This window comes from Podarcis filfolensis (assembly GCF_964270895.1).
Source record: "Podarcis filfolensis genome assembly, chromosome: 18".
In the NCBI taxonomy this organism is placed as follows: Eukaryota; Metazoa; Chordata; class Lepidosauria; order Squamata; family Lacertidae; genus Podarcis; species Podarcis filfolensis.
The window spans coordinates 3,219,043-3,243,528 of NC_139622.1; the positions used below are offsets into that span (position 1 = coordinate 3,219,043).

General features: G+C 47.5%; 1 protein-coding gene across 2 annotated transcripts; it reads left to right on the forward strand.

Annotated features, from left to right (window-relative positions):
• Positions 1-4,858: 4,858 nt before the first annotated feature.
• JSRP1 (junctional sarcoplasmic reticulum protein 1) lies at positions 4,859-23,455 on the forward strand. Of its 2 annotated transcripts, none has more exons than XM_083594726.1 (7): positions 4,859-5,072; positions 10,457-10,580; positions 11,639-11,685; positions 17,250-17,598; positions 18,781-18,936; positions 21,372-21,451; positions 22,119-23,455. In XM_083594726.1, the coding sequence occupies exons 2-7, from the start codon at positions 10,478-10,480 to the stop codon at positions 22,707-22,709; spliced, it is 1,326 nt and encodes a 441-aa protein (XP_083450852.1). In that variant the 5' UTR covers positions 4,859-5,072; positions 10,457-10,477; the 3' UTR covers positions 22,710-23,455. The 2 variants fall into 2 exon arrangements, with proteins under 2 accessions (XP_083450852.1, XP_083450851.1); XM_083594725.1 differs by having other exon boundaries at positions 4,860-5,424.
• The last annotated feature ends 1,031 nt before the right edge of the window (positions 23,456-24,486 follow it).

Below are 24,486 nucleotides of genomic sequence, written 5' to 3' on the forward strand. Positions count from 1 at the left end.
GACAGAGTTGTTTTTTTCACTTGATCTGCTTTTTTAATTTCCCTCTGTTCCAATCCAAACAGGAACTTTGACATGATCGGAGAACCTTGGTTCAGAAACTGCAGAATATGTATTTCTAATGTATTCATTGCTTTGGGGTACCGGTTTCAAATTCTGCAGAACTCTCCATCAAGGAAGATGTTGCATGACCCAGTGGGTGGTGGAACAAAGGAGTAGGTGGGTAGAAAAATCAGAGTTGATATCTTAACCCTATGATCAGCTTCTTGCCTTTGGGAAGAGCTGCAGCTCATAGAATCGTAGAATTGAAGAGTTGCAAGTTTGATAAGAATTTTAAAGTCTTAGATATATAATAAATGTTCATAAATGTACCAACCAAGCATGTACATAGATCAGCACAGGAAGACCCACCTGAAACCATTTTTGATTCCCAAACTGACCAAATGTTTTCTCTGCGAGGTCAAAAGAAAATGGAAAAGCCTCCCCATTGTCTTTTCCTTCACAAATCCTGTCTTAAGGGTATGTCTGTCTGTGTTTGAATAGGGTGAGGCTGTGACCTGGCTCAGGAACTAAGTATTTATCATTACAAAAGACTAGCCAGGCCCCCCAGTGTATCCAATCAAGTGAGCATTAACAGGTAACCTGTCAGACGAGATAAACAACGCGCTCAGATTTCTGCTGTAGACTGCCTTTTCTGTGATGTAGGTATGATGTATCTGGGGTGGTGGTCTTGGGTTACACCCCTTCTGTGATGTATGTATGATGTATGGAGGGGTGGTCTGGAGCTACAGGCAGGGAATTTAAAATGTCTATATAAGGGCAGGCACACCTTTGTTCTGGGTACCTCCTCCTTTCCTGTGTGTGAAGGGAGCACCCTGTTGCAACAGACTGATAAAGATCAGGCTTACTAGCTGCTTTGCTTCTCAATACTCTCTGGTTGGCCTCTGTTATTTTCTCCTACCAATAGGGAACCTACGCAAGGACTCTGTATGGGCTCTTGGGGGAATCTGAGGCAGAACATCTCTAGGCATGACTGGGAACGTTCCCGATCTGAGAACCTTTGCCAGTCAGCCACCGGTATGAAATTTACGGCATGTAATGCCTTAAGAGAGAATATTATGAAAATGATATACAGGTGGTACATGACCCCAGTCAAGCTTGCAAAAATATATCATCTGCCCGATAATAAATGCTGGAAATGTAAAGAAACTGAAGGTACATTCTTTCACCTTTGGTGGACGTGCCCAAGGATTAAGGCTTTCTGGGAAATGATTTATAATGAAATGAAAAAGGTATTTAAATATACCTTCCTGAAGAAACCAGAGGCCTTCCTTCTGGGCATTGTCGGCCAATTGGTGCCAAAGAAGGACAGAACGTTTTTTATGTACGCTACAACAGCAGCAAGAATACTTATAGCAAAGTATTGGGAGACACAAGATTTACCCACTTTGGAAGAATGGCAGATGAAGATGATGGACTATATGGGACTGGCAGAAATGACTGGCAGAATCCAGGACCAGGGAGAAGAGGCGGTGGAAGAAGATTGGAAGAAATTTAAAGACTAGTTACAGAAATATTGCAAAATTAATGAATGTTAGAATGATGTTGGATAGAAATTAAGTGGTTTCCAGCTGTAATGCTTTAAGAATATGGAAGAAGGGTTAATTAGGTAAAAAAATAACTAAAATGGTGTTGGATTGGAAATAAGTGGTATTGGCAACAAAGTTAATAAGAATATGCAAAAATGAATTGATAATGGATGAAAATACTGAGTTATAAAATGTTAAGTTATAGAGATAAGATAAATGAAAGAGGGTAAGGATTTGCTGATTTGATTATTTAAATGGGAATACAAGAAGGGGAGGTGTGAGGAAGTCAAAGAAACAAGCAAATGAGTTTTATGTTATGAAAAACAATTGTTTTTAATTTTTCTTGTTTTTTCTGTATGTTTTACTTATCTTTTTATTTTTTATTATTATTATGTGTTTTTGTATATTTGTCTTTGTAAAATCTTAATAAATATTTCTTTTTTTAAAAAAAGAGAACCTTTGCCAGTCAGTGTTATACATCATTGAGCTAGATAATGGCAGCTTCTCTTATTCCTGTTTAAATCAGATCTTTATTCAGGATCATGAGGACTACAGCCTTGCTTTAACGCTTTGACACCCTGCAGAAAGATTGGAAATGGAATTTTAATATAAGCAGCTAGGTCAACGCTGGTTACGTTTTAAAGAACTGCTTTTAAATGTTGCATTTTAAATTGCTGTAACCTGCCCTTGGACCTTAGGGTGAAGGGCATATAATAAACTAAAATAAGTAAATAAATTTGAATGTATTTCCCATCTCGTGTGTGTCTTGTGTGTGTGGAGAGAAAGAGAGAGGTGTATGTTTTATCCCATTTTTTTATTTTGCAATGTTAATGGATGGGGGAGAATTTTATTTGTGTTTCCATGAGAAACTCTCCCGTGGGCACTTCTCAAATCCACCCGCCAACCAGGTTGTTCTCAGAGCAGACCATTGAAATGAATGGTTCACATCTAGTTGAGCCAATTAAGTTCACTACTTCGCCTGCTCTGAGTATGACTAATGCTGCGCACAAGCCAAATATCATTTGACATTTGCAGCTCTCTTGATTTTCCTGCGCAGTTTTGCAACCAGTGTGTACAAAAATGTATTTGGGGGAAAGTGGGTTGTAATCAATGTTCTTCCTACTCAGGGTAGACCCATTGAACCTGATGGATATTACAATCTTGGGTCCATTCATTTGGATGGGTCAGCTCTGAGTACACATAGAGATACCTGCATTAGTGAAAGCCGCATGCATTATCCCGGGACGCGGGTGGCGCTGTGGTCTAAACCACAGAGCCTAGGGCTTGCCGATCAGAAGGTTGGTGGTTCGAATCCCCGCAATGACGGGGTGAGCTCCTGTTGCTCGGTCCCTGCTCCTGCCCACCTAGCAGTTCGAAAGCACATCAAAGTGCAAGTAGATAAATAGGTACCGCTCCAGCAGGAAAGTCAACGGTGTTTCCGTGCGCTGCTCTGGTTCACCAGAAGCGGCTTAGTCCTGCTGGCCACATGACCCGAAAGCTGTATGCCGGCTCCCTCGGCCAGTAAAGCAAGATGAGCGCCGCAACCCCAGAGTTGGCCACGACTGGACCGAATGGTCAGGGGTCCCTTTACCTTTACATTCATTATCCTTGCTTGCAAAACTGTGTGCATCAGTCAAAATCTGTGTACTACATGAAAAATTTCCACGAAAATTATGACAAAATTTCCACGAGGATGCTTTTATTTTATTTTTATTTTTAACGTAGGTTCGTACCCAATGTCAGTCACACTTTGCTGTGGATCCATTTAAATTAATGGACCTGACTAATGTAGGTCCATTAATTTGAACAGGTCTGCTCTGAGTGGAATATAGAGGGTGACAACCCAATATATATTTTATTTTATTGCATTCATATCCCACATTTTCCTCTCCAAGGAGTTCCAGGTGTTGTACGTGGTTCTCCTTTAGCCCCCCACAACAACACCCCATAGCTGTCAACTTTTCCCTTTTCTTGTGAGGAATCCTATTCAGAACAAGGGAATTTCCCTTTAAAAAAGGGAAACGTTGACAGCTATGCAACAGCCCTGTGAGGTGGGTGCGGCTGAGAGAGACAGTGACCACCCCCAGAGGACAAACCCAGGCTTCCTGGCCCTACGGGGGGGATTTGAATCCACTCCCAGCTCAAAACTCTAACCGCTGCACTGGACCAGCTCTTAAGCAACCACAGAAATGGGGGATTTGAGACAGCAAAAACGAGAAGCCAAGACGTTGAATGAACGGCTCCAGTCCAAAAGAAACCCCTCCCTCCTGTGGCTTTGTCCTTTGCCACCCCCTGTCACTTTTCCCAGACCCTCCAAGTCCCAGATTTATAGAAGCCAGGGCCGTCTTACCCATAGGTGCTAGGGGTGCAGGGCACCCGGGCGCCAGGCCTGAGGGTTGAGTCCGGGGAAAAGCCGGCCGTTGGTCGGAGCGCCACATTGGGCTCTTCAGCTGCGGGCAGCTCTGCGCCAGCAGTTTGGGGGCAACTGAGCCAGCGAGACACTGAGCCAGCAAGACGTCCCGAGTGCCTGGGACTGGGCAACCGGGGGGGGGAGCGCTGGGCAGATCTTTGCACCCTGGCGCCACATATGCTTAAGACAACCCTGATAGAAGCCCTCTTGATTTCTGGTTTGATCCTGGAATGTCCTGTTTTTCCTTAAAGGTAAAGGGACCCCTGACCATTAGGTCCAGTCGTGGCTGACTCTGGGGTTGCGGCGCTCATCCCGCTTTATTGGCCGAGGGAGCCGGCGTACAGCTTCTGGGTCATGTGGCCAGCAGGACTAAGCCGCTTCTGGCGAACCAGAGCAGTGCACGGAAACGTCGTTTACCTTCCCGCCGGAGCGGTACCTATTTATCTACTTGCACTTTGACATGCTTTCAAACTGCTAGGTTGGCAGGAGCAGGGACCGAGCAACGGGAGCTCACCCCGTCGCGGGGATTCGAACCGCCAGCCTTCTGATCGGCAAGCCCAAGAGGTTCAGTGCTTTAACCCACAGCGCCACCCGCGTTCCTCCTCACTTTTCCTTAGGACGTTCCTATTTTCATTGGAGAAATGTTGGAGGGTAGGGAGTTCTGCAACCCTTGAGCCAAGGAGAAAAGTAACTAGACAACCTTTAGAAGACATCTGAAGACAGCCCTGTAGAAGGAAGATTTTTAATGTTTACGTATTATGTTTTAGAATGTGTTGGAAGGCACCCAGATTGACGACTTCTTCTTCTTCTTCGTCTTCTTCTTGACATCCCGGTTTTCATTGGAGAAACGTTGGAGGGCATGTCTTCCCCACTCACAAGGCCAAAGCCCCTTGCCTTTCGAAAAACGAAACTGCGGCAAAGTCCCCGTCATTGGCTGGAATTTTCCTCGGAAGGGAAGGACACCTGTCGCTGTATATTTCAGCTGTGCAGAGAGAGAGACACACACACAGAGAGAGAGGGCAGGATTGATCCAGGCGACAATCTGAAGGCCAGACGGCTGGATTTAAAGGACCTGGGTATGAACCGCATGCCGTCTGTCTGTCTGTCTGCGTCTTAGCACTCCCAGCTTCTGGTTTCTGAACCACGTCTGTCTGCTTGCAACATTCCCACGAACTTTCGGCCAGCCTGCCTGGATCTCCCAGAGATTCATTTTCCCCTTTCGCTGGCTTGTGATCAGCCTCTCCGGCTGGATTCCAGCTGGGCCGCCTTCCACGGGTCGCCCGGGATGGGGAAGGAAACTATTTTTGGGTGACGCTTTGATGTTGAGTCAGCAGCCGTCGACGCAAAAGCCCCACTCCGGCTCCCTGGGAGCTGCGGCGAAGGCTGCTCCCCATCTGAGAACTCAAATGCAGGCATGAAGCTGGCAAGGTATCTATAACTATAGATTGCACTCTGTTATTATTTCCATTTTCTGAAGCAGACTAACCTCGACGTGTTCCTGGCCCAGTAACCATCGACGTTGGGAAGATCCAAAGAGGGTGTGGGTGTATTAACATCTGCCCGCTTCCAAACCAGTGGTTATTGATTACTGGGTCAGTGAAATTAATAGATTGATCAACACCGTCGCCTTTTACCTATGCCTTCAGGTGATTTGCAGCTGAGGAACATCTGGCAACTTCGTTATACAGCTTTTGGCAAACGTTGAGGAATGCTCACCTCTCCAACCTGGTTGACTGGTGTATTTTTAGGACTTATTTCTGCAATGTTGAATTGTTTCCAGTTGCTTTTAATGTTGTGTTCTGATATTTAAAGTTGCGTTGTAATTGCTGTAACACTCCTGGGACAGACACCAAGAACATTTAAAGCACATGTGTGTGTGTGCACACTCACACCCAGACCAAAGAATCTTGAGAACTCTGATTAGTTACCGTATTTTTCTGTGTATAAGACGCCTCCATGTATAAGACGCCCCCTATTTTTGGGTACTCCAAATTAGGAAAACACCCCCTCAGCACTACCTGTGTATAAGACGAGCCCCAATTTTAAACAGATTTCTTTGCTAAAAAAAACCTAGTCTTATACATGGGGAAAAACGGTAAGTTCGCTGGGAACCTAAGCACCTCTGTGAGGAGTAAGCTACACTTAACAGGATTATTGGTGTGTGTGTGTAGAAATGTGCTTTACATAGTCTACCAAAAGGACATTTCTGCTACAAAAATAGGATAAATTGCTTTATTCTAACCAGTAATTAATTCTGATGCTCATATTTCAAATCCTGCTTGCGTTTCCATCTCCACATGGTACTGTAGTTCTTTAAATACTCAGTAACAGCTCTCCCGTCCTCAAGGAATTTATCCTCATTTTGGTCTCTAAACTTTGCCAGCTCCGCAAACGCCATCATTTTCAAAAGCCATTCTCCCTTTGTTGGAACCTCCTCTTCTTCCCATCTTTGGGCATACAATATTCTTGCTGCTGTCGTTGTACACATAAATAAGGAAGCTTTTAATGTTTGATGTCTTGTGGTGTTTTTATGTTTTGCTGGAAGCCACCCTGAGTGGCTGGGGCAACCCAGTAATAACATAACAACAACAGTAATAATAATAATAATAATAATAATAATAATAATAATAATAATAAATAATAATAATTAAAAAAAAACAGAGTGGGCTCCATGGGCCATATTGGGCCTCCCCAGTCAGGAGCACAGTGAGATTCTCACTGTCTGCTCCTCAGCTGTGGAATCACCTGCGGCTGAAAGTCTGCCAAAATCCAAGATTGAGCATATACAGGGAACGTCTTCTGTTAAACGATCATAGGTGTTTTGTTCACATCTGGCACAGATCCAATTAAATGAATATTCAGTTTAAATAAGTAGCATAAGAATGTGGTTTGATTGAGGACTGGAGTCTTGCACCGTTTTTTGTTTTTTAAGAGGAGAGGCCATAACGCAGTTGTTGGACACCTGCTTGGCATGCAGAAGGCGGCAGGTTCAGTCCCCGGCACCTCCCGGCAGAGCTGGGGACGGGTGTCCACCTTGAAATCTCAGAGAGCCCCTGTAGGTGATGCTGAGCTAGACTGGAAGAGCGCGCTGACTTACAGAGTCATATAATCGTAGAGTCGGAATCTCATTTCTTCTAACTTTAAGCCAAAGATTCGAGTCCCACCCTCCAGAACAGCAGAAAGCAAGTTTGCTCCCTGTTCCATGGGGCAGCCATGGGACTCAGCAGAAGGCAGCTCAGAAATTATGTCCGTCCCACAAGCTGAAAGCCTCCCCACCTCCGGTTTTCTTAATTTCTTTACAGTGGTACCTCAGGTTAAGTACCGTATTTTTTGCTCTATAAGACTCACTTTTTCCCTCCTAAAAAGTAAGGGGACATGTGTGTGCGTCTTATGGAGCGAATGCAGGCTGCGCAGCTATCCCAGAAGCCAGAACAGCAAGAGGGATTGCTGCTTTCGCTGCGCAGCGATCCCTCTTGCTGTTCTGGCTTCTGAGATTCAGAATATTTCTTTTCTTGTTTTCCTCCTCCAAAAACTAGGTGCGTCTTGTGGTCTGGTGCGTCTTATACAGCGCAAAATACGGTACTTACTTCGTTCCGGAGGTCCGTACTTAACCTGAAACTGTTCTTAACCTGGAGCACCACTTTAGCGCCGCCGGAGCACGATTTCTGTTCTCATCCTGAAGCAAAGTGCTTAACCTGAAGCACTCTTTCTGGTTTAGCAGAGTCTGTAACCTGAAGCGTATGTAACCTGAAGCGTATGTAACCCGAGGTACCACTGTATTGCCCTTTTGCCAGGCTGCTCAAAGCACCATGCAGAATCTTCACCCCTCTGTGTTTCATTCTCACACAACCACCCTGTGGAGTAGGCTAAGATGAGAGGGACAACAGACTAGGACATGGGAGGCCTGAGTGTGAATCCTTTGGGAGCCAGTCACTGCCTCCCAGACTAACCTACCCTGAAGGGAACAACCATGTGCGCCACCTTGAAATTCTTGGAGAAAAAGCTGGCATATAAATGCAATCAGTAATCATAATAATTGATAATAAATCATTTGGATTGTTGGAATGGGTTGCTGGGTTGTTTGGGAATTGCCCTTCTCCAAAAAATATCTCGTAAACGCAAAGTATTTTTTTGTAATACAGTGGTACCTCGGGATACAGACACTTCAGGTTACAGACGCTTCAGGTTACAGACTCCGCTAACCCAGAAATAGTACCTCGGGTTAAGAACTTTGTTTCAGGATGAGAACAGAAATCGTGCTCCGGCGGTGCAGCGGCAGCAGGAGGCCCCATTAGCTAAAGTGGTACCTCAGGTTAAGAACAGTTTCAGGTTAAGAACGGACCTCTGGAACGAATTAAGTTTTTAACCCGAGGTACCACTGTATGTGCCACAATTTTATGCCACCAGTATATGCAAACATCTGGCTTACTTAAGATATTTATTAGAACCTTTATTCTCAATAACGATGAAGCCTGCAGCTGGAGATTGCTTTGATTTTTTTAATGAATCTTTATTATTTGTAAAGGGCAGCTCAGTGGGCTAGAGCGTGGTGCTGATAACACCAAGGTTGCAAGTTCGATTCCTGTATGAGACAGCTGCATATTCCTGCATTGCATTGCGGGGGTTTGGACTAAATGATCCTTCCAACCCTACAATTCTATAATTCTATGTTTGTATGAGTTGACCCTTTATTCTCCCTTTGGAGCTGCGATGTATGTATGTCCTTTTGTCTTTCTGGGTTGTGGCGCTTTAAGGTTTAAAATATTTTGATTGCTTGTCTTTTTTTGCACATTGTTGTTGTTAGTAAATCAGTTTATTAAAAAAGGAACAAGCAGGCACACCCAGTGAGTTTGTGGCTGAGACTGGGTCAGGATTCGAACCCGGGTCTCCCAGGTGCCTAATCCGATACGCTCTTTCCCACTGCACCTAGGGAGGAGACCGGCGGCGAGGCTCCTCTTGCGTCTCCGAACACCTGCTTGGGCTGTGAACGGGACGGGGAAATGGGGCTGATCGTTTTGCAGGTTGGACAGGGTCCAGCGTGCTGGGTTTCAGATCCCTATTCTTAGAAGGCTGCCATGGGGTTTTTGACGATGACTGCACAGCCAAGGCTCTGGTTTGACATATCCGAGTGTGAATGAAGGCTGTGGCATCTTCCAGGAGAGGTGGGGTCGAAACTGGACTGCCGTTTAAGGCCCTGGGATATTACTTACACCACCACCATCCGCCCACCTTCAGCTGCCCCACCCCTCCAACAGGACTCCGTATTTTAAAAAAGGGAATCTCCTAGACTTAGAACCAATTCTCCACTTTTGGGACAGGAGCCTTAATAATAATAATTTTATTATTTGCCCCAGCCACTCTGGGTGGCTTCCAGCATATGCAAAACCATAATAAAACATTAAACATTTAAAAAAAAAAAACCTTCCCTATCCAGGGCTGCCTTCAGACATCTCCTAAAGGTTGTGCAGTTACTTATCTCCTTGGCTCGGGGGTCGCAATACCCCGTACCCTCCGACATTTCTCAGATGAAAATAGGGACCGTTAGAACCGGTGTTATATGATCCCAGCGGCCGCTCCCAGTCACCAGTCTGGCTGCCGCGTTCTGGATTAGTTGTGGTTTCCGAGTCACTTTCAAAGGTAGCCCCACGGAGAGCACATTGCAGTAGTCTAAGCAGGAGATAACCAGAGCATGGACCACTCTGGCCAGACAGTCTGCGGGCAGGGAGGGTCTCAGATGGAGCTGGTAGACAGCCGCCCTGGACGCAGAATTGACCTGCGCCTCCATGGACAGCTGTGAGTCCAAAATGACTCCCAGGCTGCACACCTGATCCTTCAGGGGCACAGTTATCCCATTCAGTCCCCCACACCTGCCCACCCCGTGTCCCCCCAAAACAGTAACCTCAGTCCATTAGCCACCATCCATCCTCCATCCGCCTCCAGACACACACACAGTGGATTATGGGTAGGCAAGCTAAGGCCCTGGGGCCAGATCCGGGCCAATCGCCTTCTAAATCCGGCCTGTGGGCGGTCCGGGAATCAGCGTGTTTTTACATGAGTAGAATGTGTCCTTTTATTTAAAATGCAACTCTGGGTTATTTGTGGGGCATAGGAATTCATTCATTTTTTCCCCCAAAATATAGTCCGGCCCCCTACAAGGTCTGAGGGACAGTGGACCAGCCCCCTGCTGAAAACGTTTGCTGACCCCTGCTTGAGTGGATCAATAAAGGCTCCCTTTGCACTATGCATTGAAAGCAGCCTTGGAGCACTTTAAAGAGCCATATTTCAACTCTCTGCCCCAATGAATCTTGTAGTTTAATGGTACTGAGAGCTGTTCAGAGTCAGTGCGAGGAAAAGTTGCAGAACTGGGATTCGCACGGCTCCGGTCCCTTCTGCTTGTTTTGTGACTTTACCTGGTCGGGATGCTGATGACAGATCTCTGCCTCGTTCCTGTTGCGTTTAGCAAGGGTTCCTCAGCGACGACATGGCGACGGGTCCCTGCGAGATCCTGGAGCGGAGCGAGGAGTCTCCAGATTCTCTGAAAGAGTCTCCGGTCCAGAAGCCATCGAAGGAGGAGATAAAAGAAGGTATTTTAATGATAGAATTGTAGAGTTGGAAGGGACCCTGCAGTGCAGGGATAGGAGCATGGCTTAGGGAACCTAAGCAACTTACGCCCTTTCAGAAGAACATGTGAAATATACTATGCGCGCGTGTGTTCGAATCCCACCTTCGTCGCCAGTGAAATATACTTGGAGTTGAGAGTGGATTTCATGCTCTGTATTCAGCTCATAGTGGTGAGGAGGAATGGAAGTTCCCCCAGAATGTCTGCTTTATATACGTTATTTACACAATGGGCCCCACGTGATTGGCTAATTCCAGGATTCTACTGCAGGCCAATCAGGTTGCAGATTCACTTCCACCTGGAGTTGGATTGGGTGGCTCCTGTGGACCAATCAGACTGCTGCATTCTGGATCCTATTGTTCTAGGACCAATCAGACTGCTGCATTCTGGATCCTATTGTTCTAGGACCAATCAGACTGCTGCATTCTGGATCCTATTGTTCTAGGACCAATCAGACTGCTGCATTCTGGATCCTATTGTTCTAGGACCAATCAGACTGCTGCATTCTGGATCCTATTGTTCTAGGACCAATCAGACTGCTGCATTCTGGATCCTATTGTTCTAGGACCAATCAGACTGCTGCATTCTGGATCCTATTGTTCTAGGACCAATCAGACTGCTGCATTCTGGATCCTATTCAACTCAGTACATAACACCATGAGAACAGAAGACGAGGCTGCTGGGTCCGGCCAAAGGCCCATCTTTGTCCACCATCCTGTTATCTCAGGGGCCCATTGTGGGAAACCCACAAGCAATATCTGGGCACGAGAGCCTCTCCCCTCCTGCGGTTTCCAGCACCTGGTGTTCAGGAGCGTTGTTGTATACAGGTATTAAAAGATAAGCCAGCCCCCAAGCTCTTAATCTCATGGACATGACACAAAAGGAAGGAGAGAGGAGGAGGGAAGAAGAAAGCCAAAGTCAGGTCAGTCTCTCCTCACCTGGCCATGGTCATCGTCTCCCCCATCATCTCAGCGCTGGTCCCACCATTAAAGCGATGCTAATTGGGGTGTGTTTCTTTAACAGATGCCGCAATACCAGTTAGTAAAGAAGAGATCAACAGCACCCCAAACGTAAGTACGACCGCGTGTGGCAATGCTTTAAGACCCTTGCTTCCCGGGTCCTCTCTCGGCCCACATCCACACCTCACATTGAAAGCAGCATTTCTGCCGCTTTAACAGTTGCGACTTAAATAAAATTTTATTATTATTTTAGAATGTTGTATCATTTTAATGTTGTTAGCCGCTCTGAGCCCGGCTTTGGCTGGGGAGGGCAGGATATAAATAAAATTTTATTATTCTTATTCCCCCAAAGGATCACGGGAACTGTAGTTTTTGTTTTTGTTTTTAATTTTAATTTTTCATTTATTACATACATCTCAACTTCTTAACATTTACTATATATTCCTCCCTCCCCTCCAGGGCTTCCCCCAGCTTGCGCTTTTGGTTTGTTTCTATGTTCACCCACTTTGCTATCTCTCAACAGAAAAAGTTGTTAATAACATAACATCAAACCTAAAAACGTAAAAAATAAAATTAAACACACCATCCCATTTCACTATCTTCTAAACATTTTCTGATGCTGATAATGTGGATGTTTATTTAAATCCTGCCATCAAGTCTATTGACTTTCTTTGTTTCTGCAAATATAATATGAATGGTTCCCATTCTTTTTCAAAGTCACTGTTGTCTTTTTCTCTTAGTCTATCCGTCGTTTTTGCCAGTTCTGCGTAGTTCATCAACTTCTCTTGCTGTTGTTCTTTAGTTGGTATTTCTCCAGTCTTCCAATTTTGTGCAGTCAACATTCTTGCTGCTGTAGTGGCATACATGAATAAAGTCCTCATTTCTTTTGGTATGTCTTGACCTAAAATACCTAATAAAAAGGCTTTTGGGTGTGTTTTTTTACAAAAGTTAGGAACTATATTTTGTTAAGGGTGCTGAGAGCTGTTAGGGGAGCCCACTATTCCTCTCAGAGAGCTACAATTCCCAGAGAGGTTTAACAATCAGTCCCTCTTCCCAGGGAATTCTGGGAATTGTAGCTGTGTGTGGGGAGGGGATATGGGAGTCTCCTACCCTTATCAAACTACAGTTCCCAGAATTCTTTGGGTGACATCACAACTGTTAAAAGCAGCAGAATAATGTCATGTGTGGTGCAGATATGTGTCTTGGGTCTGGTTCTCCTGGGACACAACTTAGTCCCAACTGAGTTCTACCCAGAGAAGACCCATTGAAATTAATTTTTTTAAAACCTTCAGGTTTTTTTTAAACGTAATTTGGAAATGTTTGTAATACTGAGCAGCAATAGTGAAACATCAGGCAGTGGGGCGGGAAGTCAGCTTTTAAATTTGCATTAATTTGGTGTTAATTTGTTTATTTTTTAAAGCATGATCTCTCCTCGCAGGGGACGGAAGGGATTCTTTTTCTCGTTACCGTCATCATTTCATTTATTAATTGCTTCCTACGAACCCCCTCAAAGAGATTCCCAGCACCAACTTCATAGGAAGCAATTAACAGATGGAATAATGGTGATAATAATGAGAAAACAGGATCCCTCCTGTCCCTGGAGAGGAGAGACTGACCCCTGGCAGCCTGTCCCAACATCGTTCCTGCGTGAGCTCACCAGTCTCTGCCTAAGCACAAGCTGTCCTGCTGAGCAGCTCAGGCAGCCAGTTTGTGGCTGAGCTGATTTTTGAACCTTGTCCTCCCTCCTTGCAGCTGTTCCTGGGATAGAGCAAGATTCTAGTCCTCAAGGAACTGGCTTTAAGTAGGAAACTGTAATAAATGAAAATCTGCCCCGGTTCCCTTATGGGGGACACAAGAGCCCTTATAGAGTCCTTTGCAGGTTCTCCATCGGTCGGAGAAAAAAACAGAGGCCAACCAGAGAATATTGAGAAGCAAAGCAGCTAGTAAGCCTGGTCTTTATTGAACTGTTGCAACAGGGTGCTCCCCTCACCTGCAGGAAAGGAGGAGGACCCTGAACAAAGGTGTGTCCACCCTTATATAGACATTTTTAATTCCCTGCCCTGGAGTCCAAGACCACCCCCAGACACATCATACCTACATCAAAGAAAGGGGTGGTCTACAGCAGAAATCTGAGTGCGTTGTTTACCTCCTGTCTGGCAGGTTACCTATTAATGGTCACTTGATTGGATACCCTGGGGAGCCTGGCCAGTCTTTTGTAATGACAAATACTTAGTTCCTGAGCCAGGTCACAGGCTCACCCTATTCATCCACAGACATACCCTTAAGACAGGATTTGTGAAGGAAAAGACAATGGGGAGGCTTTTCCATTTTCCTTGACCTTGGAGAGAAATTGCTTTCAGGGCTGTTTTCCTGTGCTGCTTCAGACATGTGGTTTATATATTTATGTGCGTGTTTGCTTGGTACATTTATGAACATTTATTATATATATATAAGACCTTAATTTTTTTATTTCAAAACCAATAAAGCTGTCTTGTGCCAGCTCTGAACGCAAATGATGTGCATTCCCAATTAGCTACAGCCCTTTCCCCAAACTCTCGGTAGCTCGGCTGATAAGAGCATGGAACTCTTAATGAGTTCAAGTCTCATATGAGGCAAAATATTGCTGCATTGCAAGGGGTTGGGCTAGATGACCCTCAGGGTCCCTTCCAACTCAATGAGTCTGTGATGTCATTCGTCAACCCTGTATAACGCACACAGAAGCCTGGTGGATCAGGCCTCTGATCCCTCTAGTCTAGCATCCTGGGAAGCCCAAAAACAAGAACCAAGAGTATGCAGAAATAGCAAGGCTAACTGGAAGAATCCGACAGCAGGACGATGGAGAAATTCCAGAAAGAATGGTCCAAATTTATAGTATACTTAGAGAAAACTATATATAAATAAAGACACTCACAGGACTGAAATAAAACTCATAACGTTTATTGCAAACATTTGGTTAGAACACAAGATGTAATGCTGTAATATAATAAGGAATGTATGTCTAAAGTATAATACAAAACATTATTAAGGAATTATACACATTTATAGAATGTATATATAGTAATCACGCTTAAGTAAGAGCAATGCAGAGAAGCCAGAAGAGGGGTGGAGGGAAGTTAAATCGGATAAGATATACCGGTAGGTTGAAAGGAGAATAATATTGTTAAGCTGTATTGTGTTTAAGATATTTGGAAAAAATTAATAAAAATTATTGGGGGAAACAAAACAAAAGCAAGAATCAAACAGAAGAGCATTCTCCCGTGTGTGTGTGTGTGTGTGTGTGTGTTAAGACAACCAAATTCCCGCTCCCCAAGTTGCACAACCCACAATACCGAGCATCTTATCTGAGGCAGGCTGAAAACAGCAGCCAAGGACCCTGAAATTCCAATCAAACGGACACACGCACACAAAGGCTGCTATTGTGTATTTTGTTCTACAGAGCCGTGAACCTTCACGACAGCATCCTTGAAATTGAAAGGAGATTGCTCTTGATCTTCTCCCCAAGCCTGGAAATCTCTCTCTGACTTTTAGCAGCACGAGGCATCGACAAACACTTCAAAGCGCCAGAAATTGTTATCCCTGTTGAAATATACTCAGAGTCGCAAAGTGATTTCATGCTCTTTATTCAGCTCATAGTGGTGAGGAGGAATGAATGAATGTCCCCTCAAAGTATCTGCTTTATATACATTATTTACACAATGGGCTGCACATGATTGGCTAATTCTGGAATTCTACTGTAAGCCAATCAGGTTGTGGATTCACTTTTATCTGGAGCATGATTGGGTGGTTCCTGCCAACCAATCATACTGCTGCATTGTTCTAGGACCAATCAGACTGCTGCATTCTGAATCCTATTGTTCTAGGACCAATCAGACTGCTGCCTTTTGGATCCTATTGTTCTAGGACCAATCAGACTGCTGCAGTTTGGATCCTATTCAACTCAGTACATAACACCCCTCCCCTCTAAGTTCCAGTCCTGTTGGTTTAGAGATGGGGAGACCAGGATTCGAATCCCACCACCCCCATGCTCATCCATTTGCTTGTGGGCCTTGGGCCACTCACCTTAACCTACCTTGCAGGGGCGTTGTGAGGATAAAATGGGGGGGAGAGAACCATGTGGGAGTCAGAAAACAGCAACACCTGGAGGGAGACAGGTTTCCCCATCCCTGATGGAAGAAGAAGATGCATTCCCCTCTCTTTAAAGAAGGCCTCTTTGGAATAGAGGCATTGTTCCATTTCCTCCATGCAGCAGAGAAATGCTACTTCCTAGATCAGGAATGGATGGGACGTGGGTGGCGCTGTGGCTTCAACCACAGAGCCTAGGACTTGCTGATCAGAAGGTCGGCACTTCGAATCCCCGCGACGAGGTGAGCTCCCGTTGTTGGGTCCCAGCTCCTGCCAACCTAGCAGTTCGAAAGCACATCAAAGTGCAAGTAGATAAATAGGTACCACTCCGGCGGGAAGGTAAACGGCGTTTCCGTGCGCTGCTCTAGTTCGCCAGAAGCGGCTTAGTCCTGCTGGCCACATGACCCGGAAGCTGTACGCCGGCTCCCTCGGCCAATAAAGCGAGATGAGCGCCGCAACCCCAGAGTCGGCCACGACTGGACCTAATGGTCAGGGGTCCTGTTATGTACTGAGTTGAATAGGATCCAAACTGCAGCAGTCTGATTGGTCCTAGAACAATAGGATCCAAAAGGCAGCAGTCTGATTGGTCCTAGAACAATAGGATTCAGAATGTAGCAGTCTGATTGGTCCTAGAACAATGGAGCAGTATGATTGGTTGGCAGGAACCACCCAATCATGCTCCAGATAGAAGTGAATCCACAACCTGATTGGCTTACAGTAGAATTCCGGAATTAGCCAATCATGTGCAGCCCATTGTGTAAATAATGTATATAAAGCAGATACTTTGAGGGGACTTTCATTCATTCCTCCTCACCACTATGAGCTGAATAAAGAGCATGAAATCACTTTGTGACTCTGAGTATATTTCAGGTCCCTTTACCTTTACCTAGATCAGGAATGGGGGGCTCCTGTGTCCCCCCCCCAGTTGCCTAACATGGGATGTAACTATTGAAAATAACGAAGAGTCATACACATTGATTTCTGGGCAATAAATCAGCTCACTACTGTGTCCAGTTCTGGGCACCACAATTTTTAAAAGATGTTGACAAAGCCGAAAGGTGTGCAGAGGGAGACCAAGATGATTAAGGAAACCAAGCCTTGCGAGGAACGGTTGAAGGAGCTGGGTGTGTTCAGCCTGAAAAAGAGGAGACAGAGAGGAGATAGGATAGTCATCTTCCAATATCTCAAGGGCTGTCACACGGAAGAGGGAGCCAGCTTGTTTTCTCCTGCTCCAGAGGGTAGGACTCGAACCCATGGCTTCAAGTTACAAGAAAGGAGATTCCGACTAAGCAAAAATTTCTGACGGTCAGAGCTGTTTGGCAGTGAAAAGAAGGTGGTAGATCTTTCCTTGGAGGTTTTTAAGCAGAAGCTGGGTGACCATCTGTCATGGATGGTTTAGCTGAGATTCCTGCATTGCAGCGGGTTGGGCTGGATGACCTTTGGGGTCCCTTCCAACTCTATGATTCTATGAGCCCATAGTATGTATTATTTTAAAAAACTGCTTGCAGGACATCTTCAGATGAAATAAACCACTGGAATTCCTCCCACTTCAGGGTATAGAGAGGAAAGATGTAGACAGGCTTCACGTGGTTGAGCAAGACCTCGATGAGTTCGTGGACAGCATCGGAGAAGCAGCTTCCTCCACGCTTCTCGAGCCGTCGCTGGAAGCGGAGGAGCCCCCGGCTCCCGAGAAGGTCCCCGCAAAACAGCCCCGAGCCGAGCAAGTGGCGGAAAAAGTCCTGCGGGCTGAAAGAGTGGTTGAGAGAGCACCCCGAGCAGAAAAAACCTCCGGGATGGACAAGGTGGCTGAGAAGGTTCCCCGAGTGGAAAAGGCACCCCGAGTTGAGAAGGCGGCGCGGGCAGAGAAGCCGGCAGAGAAAGTGCGGCCTGCAGCTCCAGCAGGTATGCGGTTTCCTTGGGGCCGGATGCACGCGTGACGACAGCATTGCTTCCTACTTGTAAAGGCGGAAATTGCAGGGACTTGGGGGCTGGATTTGGGTCAAGGCCAAGGGGCAGGAGGGTGGGGTTCCAACCCTTAGACCGAGTCGGACCATTATTCCATGTAGCTCAGGGCTGCCTACACTGACTGGCAGCAGCTCTCCCGGGTTTCAGACAATGGAATCTTTCTGAGACCAACCTGGAGATTTTGGGACTTTCCGCATGAGTTTATGGTCCTTTCCTTCATGGTCCTGAGCCGATTTAAACTAGGAAACCTCTCTCCAGGATATCAGACAGGGGGCATTCCCAGCCTTACTGGGAGACACTGAGGATTGAACCCAGGACCTTCTGCATTCAGAGCAGCTGTTCTGCTCCTGTGTTGTGGCCTTTCCCTTAAAACTACAGTAAGAGGCTAGTCCTCAAGGGCCTTTCCTCCTTGTAGCATGTGTGTGTGCCTGTCCAGACAGCTTTTTTGGTTTGGAGGGTGAGGAACAACTAAGAGGGATGGGGAACAAGGGAGATGAGCAACAGGGAACACAAACAAGGCAGCACTTGTGCTCATTAGGGCCGGGTAATATATAAGGGACAAGGGTGGCGCTGTGGGTTAAACCACAGAGCCTAGGACTTGCTGATCAGAAGGTCAGCGGTTCTAATCCCTGCGACGGGGTGAGCTCCCGTTGCTCGGTCCCTGCTCCTGCCAACCTAGCAGTTCGAAAGCACGTCAAAATGCAAGTAGATAAATAGGTACCGCTCCGGCGGGAAGGTAAACGGCGTTTCCGTGTGCTGCTGTGGTTCGCCAGAAGCGGCTTAGTCCTGCTGGCCACATGACCCGGAAGCTGTACGCCGGCTCCCTCGGCCAATAAAACGAGATGAGCGCCACAACCCCAGAGTCGTCCCTGCCTGGACCTAATGGTCAGGCATCCCTTTACCTTTATCAATATATCAATATATCATCCAAAACTGGTTCAAAGTCCATAGTGTGATATCGGTTTCATAATTTTTTGGCCTGGCAAAATATCGCAAATCATGATGTGTGTCTTAACACTGAATGTCCCCCATGATGGACCCACCAAAAACAGCCTTTGGGTCACAGCAGGCTGTTCAAGTGTGCCCAACTCTCTCCCTCTCTCTGTTCTCTCCTGGAAGCCACAAAGACCGTCCCGGCTAAGAGGAAAGCAGAGGCGGCCCGCACTGCAGGGCCAGCAAAGGACACGCTCCCTTGGGAGGGCCTGACCCTGAACAAATGCCTCGTGGTCGCCTCCTGCCTCGCCCTCCTCAGCGTCAGCTGCCAGGTGGTTCAAGGTAAGGGAGAAGAGCGGTTCCAGGATGTGACCAGCTGCTTGCAGGAACATAGAATCATAGAATTGTAGAGTTGGAAGGCACCATCCATGGGTAGGCAAACTAAGGCCCGGGGGCCGGATCCGGCCCAATCACCTTCTCAATCCAGCCCCCGGGTGGTCCGGGAATCAGCGTGTTTTTACATGAGTAGAATGTGTGCTTTTATTCAAAATGCATCTCTGGGTTATTTGTGGGGCATAGGAATTTGTTCATCCCCCCCCAAAAAAAATATAGTCCGGCCCCCCACATGGTCTGAGGGACAGTGGACCGGCCCCCTGCTGAAAAAGTTTGCTGACCCTTGAATTATTGTAGGCAGGAATAGGCAGCTGTCCCAGGCAGGGATGGAACCTGCAGCCTTGGCGTTCTGGGCACCACGCTCCAACCAGCTGAGCTATCCACTTGGGTAGTGGGCTCCTTCTGTTCGGGGACCCCCCTTTTGCAAGTAGGAAAACCCCACATTTGTTGAGTGGGATGCAGGAGTAAAAGGGCTTGGGGTCCTATCCCAAGTTGCAGCCAAACCACAAGTTTCTAGTCTTCATGGTTCAAAAAAAAAAAAGCGCTGCACAAATTCTGCCTTTTACCTGATGTTAGTCATATTCAGAGTATGATTAGAGTGTGGCGCTGGTAAGGTTGCAGGTTTGATCCCTGCAAGGGACAGCTGCATATTCCTGCACTGCAAAGGGTTGGACTGGATGATCTTCAGGGGTCCCTTCCAACTCTAGGATTCTGTTATTCTATTCTACCTCAGATCAGTGGTTCACTAAGTGGGTGGTACTGTCCGCTGGCGGGGGGAGGATGTTGGGATTACCTAGGTGGGAGCTAAGAATCGAGGGGGCATCAAGGGGGCACTGGATAGCGTTGCCATATTTCAGAAAGTGAAAATCTGGACACAAATCCATTCTGAATAACACTTTTACAGTCATACCTCGGGTTACAGCTGCTTCAGGTTGCGTTTTTTTGGGTTACGGACCGCTGAAACCCAGAAGTACTGGAACGGGTTACTTCCGGGTTTTGGCGGTCGCGCATGCGCAGAAGTGCTAAATAGCGCAGGTTGCGAACGCTGCGGGTTGCGAACATGCATCCCACACGGATCACGTTCGCAACCCGAATGTCCACTGTATAAGGTAGCAGGCTCTGGGGATTAATTTTTTTTGAGGCAAGGAAGTGGTTTGGGAACCACTGTCTCAGATCTATTTTGGGGGTGAGGAGGGGGTGCTACTCCAAGTAGAACTTGTTCCAGGTGTCTGCCTTGCTTGGCCAGTCAAGAACAGAAGGCTCTTTTTCTCCAGAGGATTCCCTCCAGGCAGGGTTCGAAATTAGCCAGGCGCCAGGCGCCTTTTGCACCTGGATATCGGCCACTTGCGACCTGGGTGCCAGGATGGTGCCTGACGTCTCCACCATCTGGGGATCCTTGGATCTCGTCTGTTTTCACACACTAAGGTCCCATCCTGTAGAATTCTATCCATTATATTTTATCTGCACAATCGGAATGAATTTCAGGAACCAAAATGCTTTTTCAGTGCAGCCTGAGCAGGAGCAGTGAACATCGTTATAGTGAATTGTTGTCGCTTGTCTTTGCTTCCCCCACTGCCCTGCTCAGAGTTGGGAAGAATATTCCTGCGTTATGAATGGTCCGTGTCTCCATTAAGAAAAAGGGGTCGAAATAGGCCAATAGATATGTGAACTGGGCAAAGTGACTTTTCTTTTTTAAGTTCTCAAAGCTCTTAACCGGGCTCAAGGTTGTCCTCTGAACTGAGAACCAATCACAGTTAGCCCATCATTTGAAAAATAAGACTTTGCCCCCAAAGTAGACATTCCATTTTGGCGACTATAACCCTGGTTCAAGGAGCCATTTGGCACCTAGGTTATATCTGTGTTTCTAACACCGGCTCTGGGTCCAGGAAGGCTGGAGCATGGAGCTCGGTCGGAGATGTTGCTTCAGCAAGGAAGCAACTCAGAGTAGGATCTGCAGCTCCACTCCTTCCTGGCTCTCAGCCTGGCCCTGATCCAAGCAGGCCTGATTGACACCCTTCTCTGAGTAGCTTCCCACGGGCACATAGGTGGCAGCTCTCAAACTCTCATCCAGCTCCACCTGCCAACCAGAATCAGTGAGTTCTGCCTGCTGTTGTCTCTGGCGCCACCTGCTGTCAGGCTCCCTGCCTTCCCTCCAACCAGTCCCAAAGTGCACCAGTTAGGATCAATCCCCATTTCCCCCTACTTCAGGAAGACTGGTGTCTGGGGCTAAAAGGGAGATGTTGCTTCAGCTGTGAAGCAGCTCGGACTAGGATCTCAGAGATGGAGGATGCGGATGATTCCTAGATTTGCAACATCCACACAAAAAAAGTGCACCTGCTTTTTGGTATTGGAGCACATCGAAGGTCGCCTCTCCTTTCCCACAGACATTGTCGACTACGGCGGGGAAATCCTCGAGGCCGAGCTGAGTGCTTGGACATCTCAAGATGGCAGCGTTGGGGAAGCGGTGAGTCGAGATGACAAATGGGTGGGTGGAAAGCAGGAAAATATGCCCAATTCCAGCAAAGCAGGTTGTGTCCATCCACGGTGGAGGATGCTGAATTGGGGCCCCACCCCATCTTGCTACTTCTAAGGAGAATGCTTCATCCTGGAGCGGGGGGTGGGAAAAGCTGATGCCCTCCAGACTTAAGTTTATTTTGTTGCTGCTGCTGTTTTAATGTTTTATTGTGCTTTTAATTCTGTCGGGGGCTGCCCAGAGTGGCCGGGGAAACCCAGCCAGATGAGTGGGGTGATAACATCAACAACAACAACAACAATATTGCAGGCATCCAGAGGTGGTCAAACTGCTGGTGCCCTCCCTGGGGCACAATCCTGGGCAGTGTGTCTGGGGGTCCTGGGCTGCCCGGACAAGACCCCCCTCTCAGCCTCACTGATGGGGTCCAAAGGAACACAGTGGAAGACCTTTGGCACCATTTATTTAACCAATGTATAGACTACTTTGTGGCCTCAAGCCGCTAAAGCAGTATTCGAGGCAGAATAATAGCTTTTTCTTAGACTTGTCTCCCCCCAAATGTTGCTGGACACCCACCAGTAATGGGAGTTGTGGGATCGCAATGTCCGGAGGCCGTTTTTGGTGACACCCGCTGTGTGTGTGTGTTTTCTTCCCATTCCAGGAAGAACTCTGGTTTTATGAGAGGTGGCTGAACTGGTCGGACATGGACGAACCGCCTGACATCGAGGAGGAGGAGGAGGAGGACGAGGAAGAGGAAACCCTCGAAGTCGAAGAGGAGGAGCCCACTGAAGAAGAGGAGGAGCCAGAGCCAGAGGAGGAGGAGGAGCTAGAGGAAGAGGAGGAGGAGCCAGAGGAGGGAGGGGGAGGAGCTAAAGTCAAGCAGAAGAAAAGGCCGGAGAAAGCTACCCGGAGAGAGAGGGTCTCCAAGGAGAAGTCCCAGAAAGGTCGCAAGGACCTAGAGGAGGAGGAGGAGGAGGAGGAAGAGGAAGAGGCGGAGGAGCCTGTTCACAGCAAGCAGCCTCTGCGGGAGGGGAAGCGGAAAGAGCAGCGCAAGGAGAGGAGGAGCCGACAACCCAAACTCGAGGCCAAGGCCCACAAGCATGAGGAAGGGAAGGGGCGCCCCAAGGACGGGCGCGACCGCGGGAAAGAGAGGGACCACAAGGCCCACCCCCACGAGCAGAGAGGCCGGAAGCCCTTGCGGGTGCAGCGCCCGCTCTTCCCCCTGCAGAAGCCTGCCAGGCGGCACGACTGAGCCCCCTCCGCTGTGGGAAGCAGTGCTCCAAAATGCCCCCTGCCCCCTTGAACAGGTGGGCGCAGGGGCCCAGGCGACTCTGGAGCAGTGCGAGACCCGCTTGCTTGCGTCTCACAAACTTCCCCTTGGTCCCACTTCCCAGACACGTAATACCGAGGCCCTGCCACCTGCAGAGGGATCTTGGGCCGCGGCCAAGGACTTGTTTGCCCAGCCCAGGAGATCCCTCTGACCTCTGACCTCAAGAAAGCCTCTCCCACCCCCATTTTCTTCTCTCTCTTTTTTTGGGTGTTCACGCTTCCCCCCCCCCAAATTACAGGGCAGGGGGAGGCGCCCCGCAACGGCAAGGAGAAGTTGCAGTGTTTGCTAAACCGGCTTGTGACGGACGATGAGGCCTTTGTGCTAGACTCTGCTGCTTTGGTAGATGGAAGACCCCCCCCCGAAACCTTGAGATCTCGCCCCCTAAGCAGTGGGGTTGGCTCACACATCCTCACCCCATACATCAATGCCTGAAAAAAAAGACAGATTGAACCATCCATTCCTTCTTTGTCACAAAGCAGTTTTCAGAGGCGGTGCGAATCCTGATTCCTCTCCATCGTGTTTGCAGTCTTAAATTCAGCTCCCTACCTTTTATTCTCCAGCCAATTTTCTCGATTTTTCCCCTTAAAAGAACTCTTCTCTTTTCTCCCCACCCTTTTGGCTTAAATCTGTTTATAATACATCTGTTAAATAAAAGTTTCAGACATGTAGGATAGACTCTTCTTTTTCTTCCACGCAGCGACGATCCCCAGAGGATCCCTGACCATTGGGAAATTCTGCCTTCTGGGGCTGCTGGGAGGTGGAACTTAAGGGCACCTGAAGGGGCACAGATTTCCCCAAAGCTGCTCTATTCGGAAGAGGCATTTCCTGCTACCAGGACAGTGATGCGTCTTCCAAATAGAGCAGCGGTGTCCAATCTTTTTTCAAAGAGGGCCAGATTTGATGAAATGAACATGCATGAGGGCCAACCTTTTTTTAGGGATGAAGTATTGAAGTTGTTGACCTTTTTTAAGGATTTCCCCCCAGAGTTCCGGACCTTTTTTAAGGATTAGTCACAGAATACTTTTCATATACCTTTTGGCTCAGATCGCAGGCAGCACAGAGGGAGAGACAAACAGTGGGCAGGAGTGACATAACCGCCCAGTGGAAGTTCCATGCCCAGGAAAGAAATTGCCAGTGGGGCTGGATTAAACTGACCAGTGGGCCGGATTTGGCCCCTGGGCCGGACTTTGGACATGTCTGAAATAGAGGAATCCAGTACAGTCATACCTCGGGTTACAGACACTTCAGGTTGTGTTTTTTCGGGTGGTGGACAGCCGAAACACGGAAGTACTGGAACGAGTTATTTCCAAGTTTCGGCAGTCGCACATGCGCAGAAGTGCTAAATCACGCTTTGTGCATGTGTAGGCGTGCCAAATGGCAACCCACGCATGCGCAGACGCGCCGCTGCGGGTTGCAAATACTGCGGGTTGCGAATGTGCATCCCGCACGGATCACGTTCGCAACCAGAGCATCCACTGTATCTGGAGGGATACAGGTTCCCCACCATCCCAAATTGGAGAAGAGTGGAATGCCTCTTAAAAACAGATGCATCCTCTCATCTCTTCCTTGCCGCCTCTTGGAACAGGGGAGAGGAACATATATGGTTGCCAAATCTTGCTGGAATTCAGCTCCCATAATTCCTGTCCATAGCTGATAGGGGTTCGAGTCCAGCAATAATGGGAGGGATCCATGGCTTGCT

What these genes read in the sequence shown, in the direction of transcription:
- JSRP1 (XM_083594726.1), top strand. Translation starts at nt 10,478, where the DNA reads ATGGCGACGGGTCCCTGCGAGATCCTGGAGCGGAGCGAGGAGTCTCCA. An exon ending in AGATCAACAGCACCCCAAAC is followed by an intron (nt 11,686 to 17,249) that starts GTAAGTACGACC and finishes CTCCCACTTCAG; the next exon opens with GGTATAGAGAGGAAAGATGT. An exon ending in GCGGCCTGCAGCTCCAGCAG is followed by an intron (nt 17,599 to 18,780) that starts GTATGCGGTTTC and finishes CTCTCCTGGAAG; the next exon opens with CCACAAAGACCGTCCCGGCT.